This window comes from Cervus canadensis, chromosome X (assembly GCF_019320065.1).
Source record: "Cervus canadensis isolate Bull #8, Minnesota chromosome X, ASM1932006v1, whole genome shotgun sequence".
NCBI lineage: Eukaryota > Metazoa > Chordata > Mammalia > Artiodactyla > Cervidae > Cervus > Cervus canadensis.
The window spans coordinates 6,380,742-6,388,889 of NC_057419.1; the positions used below are offsets into that span (position 1 = coordinate 6,380,742).

The window sequence follows — 8,148 nt, forward strand, 5'->3', positions numbered from 1 at the left end:
AAGAAAAAGAAAGCCATTTCAGACGTCATAGTCTAAAGTTTGTGTCTGTTCCAGTCTCCCAATTTATCCTGTGCACCCCTTACCCCCTGGTAAGCCTGATTTTCTTTTCTACATCTATGACTGTTTCTGCAGTATGTGTGGGTGTGTGAGTTCATTGCTGAGTCGTGTCCAACTCTTTGTGACCCCGTGGACTGTAGTCCGCCAGGCTCCTCTGCCCATGGGATTCTCCAGGCAAGAATCCTGGAGTGGGTTGCTGTTTCCTCTTCCAGGGGGGAATCTTCCCAATCCAGGCATCAGACCCGGGTTTCTGTAGTATAGATAAGTTCATTTGTATATTTTAGCTTAGGCGTCTTATTTTTTTTTTTATTGGAGAGTCATTACTTCCCAATATCATGCTGGCTTTTGCCATGCCTCAACCTGAATCAGCCATAGGTATACATATGTCCCCTCCTTCTTGGACCTCCCTCCCTATCCCACCCCTATAGTCCGTCATAGAGCGCCAGCTTTGGCTTCCTTGCGCCGTACAGCAGATTCCAACTGCCTGTCTACCTTACGAAGGATAGGACATATGTTTCAAGGCTACCCTATCTGCCGGTCCCACCCCATCCTTCCCCCGCTGTGTCTGCAAGTCCGTCGTTTATGTCTTCGCCTCTTTTGCTGCTCTGCAGTTAGGATCGCCAGGACCATCTTTCTAGATTCCATGTATGTGCATTCACTTCAGTCGCCCGACTCTTTGCGACCCCATGGACCACAGCACGCCAGGCCTCCCTGCCCATCACCAACTCCCGGAGTTCACCCAAACTCCTGTCCCTCGAGTCGGTGACGCCATCCAGCCATCTCATCCCCTGTCGTCCCCTTGTCCCATGTGCATTAATATAGGATATTTGTCTTTCTCATAGTCAAAACATAAAGACAAGTACTGGATTCTTTTCTTTTTTATTATTGATTTATCTTTTTAATTGAAGGATAATTGCTTTACAGACTTTGGTTGGCTTCTGCTAAACCTCAGCATGAATCAGCCATAGGTATACCTGTGTCCCCTCCCTCTTGAACCTCCGTCCCACCCCCCACCTCTCTGGGTTGTTACCGAGCCCCCGTTTGAGTTCCATGAGCAATACCGCAAATTCCCATTGGTTATGTAATTTACACATGGTCATGTAAGTTTCCCGGCTCCCCTGGAGGCTCAGCTGGTAAAGAATCCGCCTGCAATGCGGTTGGATCTCTGGGTCAGGAAGATCCCCGAGAGGAGGGCTTGGCAACCCGCTCCTGTATTCTTGCCTGGAGAATTCCATGGACAGAAGAGCCTGGTGGGGCTACAGTCCATGGGGTCACAAAGAGCCTGGCACAACGCAGGGCACTGTGAGTTTCCAAGTTACTGTCTTCATACATCTCAGCCTTTCCTTCCCGCCCACCACTGCCCTACACTGACCGCAGCCTGGATTCTTCAGTTAGGTAACTTTAGAAGTGGCGGAGAAAGGATTCAAGCCCACACAAGCAGGCGACTTGACTTCACACCGGTGGTTTATATTTGTCTGGCGCCAGTGAAGACCTGCAGGGGCTCGGGGAGCCGGGTTTCCCAGGCGGGCTCCTATCGTGCGTCCGCGTCCCGATCGCACCAGCAGAAGGGAAACCGGCCGCAGCATGGCTGCAGCCACGGCTTCCACGTGTTGTCCGCCGCGTCCAGCTGCAGCAGAACCGGGCTGAGCGTCCGGCGGTGGGCCGCCACGGCCCGGGCCACGGTCTCCACCACCCGGTGGAACGAGGGCTCCGTGTCCGGCGTGAGGGCGTGGGCCTCGGAAGGGTCTCGGGACAGGTCGAACAGCAGCGGTGGGTCGTGCTGGGTTACCCGGTCCCCAGAGCAGGGGCACACCAGCTGCCCGTAGCAGGCGCCTGCGCCGTCCGGCTGGAAGACGGGGGTCGCGAAGTGGACTTTCCACACTGCGCCTCCTGGCGGGAAGGCGAGAATTAGTGCGGGTGGGACCTGCAGGCTAAGGATGGATGGTGGCCGGTCTTCTGAGCCTGTTTGGGGCGGATGGGACAGGCGTGGGCTTCCCTAGTGGCTCAGACGGTAAAAAATCCGCCTGCAATGCAGGAGACCCAGGTTCCATCCCTGGGATGGGAAGAAACCCCAGAGGAAGGCCTGGCAACCCGCTCCAGTATCCTTGGGCTTCCTGGCGGCTCAGACGGTAAAGAATCCGCCTGCAATGCAGGAGACCCAGGTTCCATCCCTGGGATGGGAAGAAACCCTAGAGGAAGGCCTGGCAACCCGCTCCAGTATCCTTGGGCTTCCTGGCGGCTCAGACGATAAAGAATCCGCCTGCAATGCAGGAGACCCAGGTTCGACCCTTGGGTCGGGAAGATTCCCTGGAGGAGGAGGGCATGGCCACCCACTCCAATATTCCTGCCCAGAGAATCCCATGGACCGGAGCCTGGCGGGGCTACACACAGTCCATGGGGTCGCCAAAGAGTTTGACACTACTTAGCGACTGAACAACCAGGAAACCATTGGCAAGCCTTCCCTTCCTATTGGGGACAGGATGATTGACAGCTAAAGGATGCTCCTGGGATCAGAAGGAAACTACCGCCAAGAAGGAAGTAAGAGCCATCACGTGGAAATAAATGAAAGGCGTGAAGGAGCAGAAAAGAATGCTCCTGGGATCGGAAGGAAACTACCGCCAAGAAGGAAGTAAGGGCGGTCACGTGGAAATATATGAAAGGCGTGAAGGAGCAGAAAAGGAGAGCAGAGGCCAAGCGGGGCCCCCGCGTGCGGCGGACTCACGGTCGCGTTGGTGCCACCGGGCGGCGTGCAGAAAGCTCTCGCAGTAGTGCATGAGGAATTCGTGGTCCGAGTGCTCCGCGGTCCCCTGGAGCAGGGCTAGCAGGTCCCGGCCGTCCACCACCCTGCAGGCGGGAGCGAAGGAGCGGACTCAGGGCGGGGCACTGGGAAGCGGGCAGGAGCCATTAGCGAGCCCAGGCGGGCAGCTGGTATACCATCCGCCTTTGGTTGGAAGAGCCAGGCAGGTCCGTCCCCTCCAGGGGGCTGAAGCAAAGGTCTACCCGGCATTACTCTGAATGCACGGATGGGTTATTGTCTGGGAAACAGCTGCTTGATTTTATACGGATTGGAGCTTTAACTCCTTACAGAAATATGTGGTGTGCTTCCACAAGACCTGGAATCATTCCATAAATATATATAACAAAATACGTATGCGTATATACGATATATATGGGGCTTCCCTGGTGGCTCAGCTGGTAAAGAATCTGCCTGCAATGCAGCACACACGGGTTTGATCACTGGGTTGGGAAGATCCCCTGGAGAAGGGCGTGGCACCCCACTCCAGTATTCTTTCCTGGAAAATCCCATGGACAGAGGAGCCTGGCCGGCTACAGTCCATGGGGTCTCGAAGAGTCAGACATGACTGGGCAACTAATGCTTTCACTTTCATCATATAAATTAATTATGTATTCATCTGTATGTTGGCAAGTTTAAGACATTATTTTCTTTCTTTTACTCCCAAATTTTGTATAATTTTTTGGGGGGGTCGTGCTGTGCTTCGTGTAGGATCTTAGTTCCCTGACTAGGGATTGAACCCACAACTCCTGCATTGGAAGTACGGAGTTTCAACCACCGGGCTTCCAGGGAAGTCTCAATAATTTTTAAAAAGAAAAAAAAATGGAAACATCGAAAGTCCCTATCAGGCTACGTGAAAAGGACTCTCTCGTGATGGACTGTCAGTAAATATGTCGGTGTGTTTCAGCGACCATCGTCATACTCAAGAGGCTCCACTTTTAACTCAGGAGAGGGACATGTTGTGTACACCATAAAGAAGACATTGGAGCCCATAATGATGAACGATTTTCCAGGTACCCATTTCCTGGGCGTTTTAGGCCAAACGAAAGTGATGTTTGACGCACACGTTGTCTGTATGCAAAACGGAATTGCCTTCTCTGGGCCGGTCTTTACCTGTCCTGGGGCACCTGGCCACCCGCCAGGTGGACCACGGTGGGGAAGACGTCCATCAGGCTGGTGGGTTCATGGACCACGCGGCCGGCCGGCAGGACCCCGGGCCACCGGAATATCCCCGGGACCCGGATCCCGCCTTCCCAGCCGCCCGTGCCTTTGCTGCCTGTGTTTAAACATGAACAGGAAAGAATGTGATTGCAAATCAGGGGTTGCTTCCCTGGGTGACTTAACCCTTGTGTTCATTTTAAATCACTCTTTCTCCCCCTCTCTGTTTAATGACATGATGACATTTAGCTCCTACATGGTCAGATTTTATTTTCCTTATAAATCTGGGTGTTGGTTTTCCACCATCCTGGGATCAGGATGTGAATGTCTTGGGGGACATTATTCTCTCCACCACTCAGGTGTCAGTATTTGGGGATATTATTCTGTCTATCAACCATGTGGGGTGTCAGGACGTGGATATCTTTGGGGACATGATTCTGTCCACCACAGTGATCATTGGGGTTCTTCTGATTTTTGTGACTTTGCTTTTGTAAACTCACATTCCAGAGGAAGGGTTGAGAATTATTGGGAAGAGATGAAGACAGTAGACACACATCTGAGAATGCGTAACTCTCACCTTTGTATATCCCATTCCAGCCACCATATTGGTTGTTTCCAGACTGAGCCTCTAAGGACCCGCCGTGATCCGATGTAAAATAAACGAGGGTGCTGTTGGTCAACCCTTCTGTGTCCAAAGTATTGAGGATCTGGCCTGCAAAGAACACATGTGTCTGAGGCGGTCAAAACAGAAGACAGTCTTTCACCAAATTTTTGGAACACTTCATGAAAAGGAGTCTTTAGTATGAAAGCATGCTGAGTGACCAGTCACAGAAGTGTGGGATTCTAGTGGGTGTAGTCAAAGCTCTGGTTTTTCCAGTTAGTCACGTACGGATGTGAGAGTTGGACCATGAAGAAGGCTGAGGGCAAAAGAACTGATGCTGTAGTGCTGGAGAAGACTCTTAGGGTTCTTTGGACTGCAAGATCAAACCAGTCCATCCTAAAGGAAGCCAACCCTGAATATTCATTGGAAGGACTGATGCTGAAACTCTAGTCCTTTGGCCACCTGATGGGAAGAGCTGACTCACTGGAAAAGACCCTGAAGCTGGGAAAGATTGAAGGCAGGCGGAGAAGGGGACAACAGAGGATAAGATGATCAGATATCTTCATCAACTCAATGGGCATGAATTTGAGCAAACTCTAGGAGATGGAGAAGGACAGAGGAGCCTGGAGTGCTGCAGTCCATGAGGTCGCAAAGAGTCGGACACAACTTGGAGACTGAACAACCAGATAGCGTCTTTGATCTAAGATTGATACATCTGTTTGTATGTGCCCCCATTCAGCCTCCAAAAAATTTCAGGAGAGTGACAACGTTGCATGAGACATAGGACAGTGTGGCGAACACTTAAAAGTGAGGCAAACGAAGATTACAGAGAAGAAAGGAGAGGGACCAGTGGTGACTATGAAGCAGGCGTTAAACTGTTTGCACAGCAATGAAGAAAAGCTACTTACCCACCATCCAGTCCATCTCTTCTGTGTTGTCCCCGTAAAGCCCATGGGGACTCCTCCCACGGAAGTTCTCAGTCGTGACAAGTGGGGTGTGGACGTGTAGAAAGGACACAAAGAGGAGGAAAGGTCCTTGCTTGTTTCTGAAAACCGATACAACACACCTGGCTTTACTTCTTGTTCACTTGTTGCAGTGGACCCAGTTGGGTTCCCAGGGATCATCATTTAGGACCATCCATTTGACCAAAACTGTTTCTCTGAGCCAGAAGGATTTCACCATGCGGGCTTTCCTGGTGGCTCGGTTTGTAAAGAATCTTCCTGCAACACAGGAGACCTGGGTTTGATCCCTAGGTCGGGAAGATACCCTGGAGAAGGGCATGGCAACCCACTCCAGTATTCTTGCCTGGAGAAGCCCATGGACGGAGGAGCCTGGTGGGCTACAGGGGTGGTAAAGAATCAGACATGACTCAGCAACTGTCGGTTTCACTTTTTTTATACCTATTAACAAGAGAAGTGGGCAGCAGAGGATGAGAGAGTTGGATGGCATCTCATCCTACTCGAAGGACATGAGTTTGAGTAAGCTCTGGGAGCCGGTGATGGACAGGGAGGCCTGGCGTGCTGCAGTCCATGGGGCCGCGAAGAGTCAGACACGACTGAGCCACTGAACAACAACCTACCCATTTGGGAAGAAGGAGATTCGAGATGCGTCTTCACCCCGAAGCGCCTCTCTGCACTCACCTTTTGACGAAGGATGAGACCTCCCGGAGCATGAGTGGCGTCGTCCTCTGAGAGCGCATGGGCTGCTCTGCGATGGAATGATTCCGCATCAGAAAACAGTCCGCGTGCGCGATCAGGGCGCCCACCACACGGGAGGTGGTGAAGAGCAGGAGGCACACGACGGTCGACCAGATGACCGGAGTCCAGGAGGCTGGGATCAGGTGGGTGAGCTTCCCGATGGTGAGCGTGAGGGCGGCCAAGGCCACGAGCTGGGAACAGACACCCAGTCGATGCTCCAGGACCGCACGCTTCTCGGAGAGTCCCCAGCGCTCGCAGTCTGCCATCATGCTGAACGGCATTCCGTAGAAATAGTCGAAGCCGTGATTGAGCGGGTGGTGGCAGTAATCGTTGGCAGACGCACAGTTGAGACCCAAATGCCATTTTCCTGGAAAACAGGCAAAAAAAAAAAAAGTGTGCAGATGTGACAGTGGTCCTTTCATTCTTCGATGAGTGGGTACGACGTGCTTGCCGAGTCCTCGGTTCTCGGCTGGGTGGTGGGATGAGGTCAGGGTGCAGGCAGGTGGGCAGGGGATGGTGTTTGCTGTTATTTCCCCAGGAACCTGGCCGGGTTGGGTCAAGGCAAGGAGAAGTGTGCCCGTGTTTCTGGTGCCCGTTGTAACTAATCACCATCTCCATCTTCTCAGAGTCTGATCATTCTTTCAAACACCTATGAGTTGCCTGCATCTTACTGTTTCTCAGTTGAGAACTCCGTAACTTTGCCAGCAAAAGTGCATCTAGTCAAAGCTGTGGTCTTTCCAGTTGTCATGTATGGATGTGAGATTTGGACCAAAAAGAAAGGTGAGCGTCAAAGAATTGAGGCTTTTGAACTGTGGTGTTGGAGGAGACTCTTGAGAGCCCCTTGGGCTGCAAGGAGATCCAACCAGTCCATCCTGAAGGAAATCAGTCCTGAATATTCATTAGAAGGACTGATGCTGAAGCTGAGGCTCTAATATTTTGGCCACCTGATGCAAAGAACAGACTCACTGGAAAAGACCCTGATGCTGGGAAAGACCGAAGGCAGGAGGAGAAGGGGACGACAGAGGATCAGATGGTTGGATGGCATCACCAACGCAATGGACATGAGTCTGAGCAAACTCTGGGAGATGGTGAAGGACAGGGAGGCCTGGCGTGCCGCAGTCCATGGGGTCACAAAGAGTCAGACACGATTGAGTGACTGGACAACAGCAACGGATTAGAACCGCATGTGGTCTGCAGTGGGGACCTTAGAGAGATTTTGCATTCTGTTGAAAATTTGTTACTGTCACATCTGTGATGCGTCCAATACCGTCTTGTAGATGATTTGCAGTTGTATTTTTATTTTTTAAATTTTTATTTCATACTGCAGTTTTACTGATTAATAGTGTTCTCTTAATTTCAGATGTACAGCAAAGTGAATCAGTGATACATATGCATGTATCTCTTCTTTTTCAAAATTTTTCCTCAGATTATTACAGAGTATTGAGCAGAATTCCCTGTGCTGTCCAGCAGGTCCTTGCTGGTTCTCCATGTTAAATACAGCAGTGTGTCCATGTCCATCCCAGACTCCCTGACTATCCCTTCCCCCATCCTTCCCCCTGGTGACCATCAGGTTATTACAGAGCATTTAGCAGAGTTCCCTGTGCTGTCCAGCAGGTCCTTGCTGGTTCTCCATGTTAAATACAGCAGTGTGTCCATGTCCATCCCAGACTCCCTGACTATCCCTTCCCCCATGCTTCCCCCTGGTGACCATAAGGTTATTACAGAGTATTTAAGCAGAGTTCCCTGTGCTGGTCCAGCAGGTCCTTTGCTGGTTCTCCATGTTAAATACAGAAGTGTGTCCATGTCCATGCCAGACTCCTGACTTCCCTTCCCACCATGCT

At 51.5% G+C, this 8,148-nt stretch overlaps 2 protein-coding genes across 10 annotated transcripts in view; one reads left to right on the plus strand and one right to left on the minus strand.

Moving 5' to 3' along the window:
* ARSH (arylsulfatase family member H) overlaps window positions 1-8,148 on the plus strand; it is a 50,060-nt gene that overhangs the window by 3,603 nt on the left and 38,309 nt on the right. The gene's annotated exons all lie outside the window — the stretch shown is intronic.
* LOC122434372 (arylsulfatase L-like) overlaps window positions 1,504-8,148 on the minus strand; it is a 19,573-nt gene continuing 12,928 nt past the window's right edge. For all 5 annotated transcript variants that reach the window (XM_043457657.1, XM_043457656.1, XM_043457655.1 and 2 more), the window contains 6 exons: window positions 6,251-6,674; window positions 5,519-5,655; window positions 4,587-4,721; window positions 3,965-4,127; window positions 2,780-2,901; window positions 1,504-1,947 (listed from right to left, as the gene is read on the minus strand). In XM_043457657.1, the coding sequence (XP_043313592.1) occupies window positions 1,589-1,947; window positions 2,780-2,901; window positions 3,965-4,127; window positions 4,587-4,721; window positions 5,519-5,655; window positions 6,251-6,674 (1,340 nt within the window). In that variant the 3' untranslated portion in view covers window positions 1,504-1,588. The remainder of the gene's footprint in view (window positions 1,948-2,779; window positions 2,902-3,964; window positions 4,128-4,586; window positions 4,722-5,518; window positions 5,656-6,250; window positions 6,675-8,148) is intronic.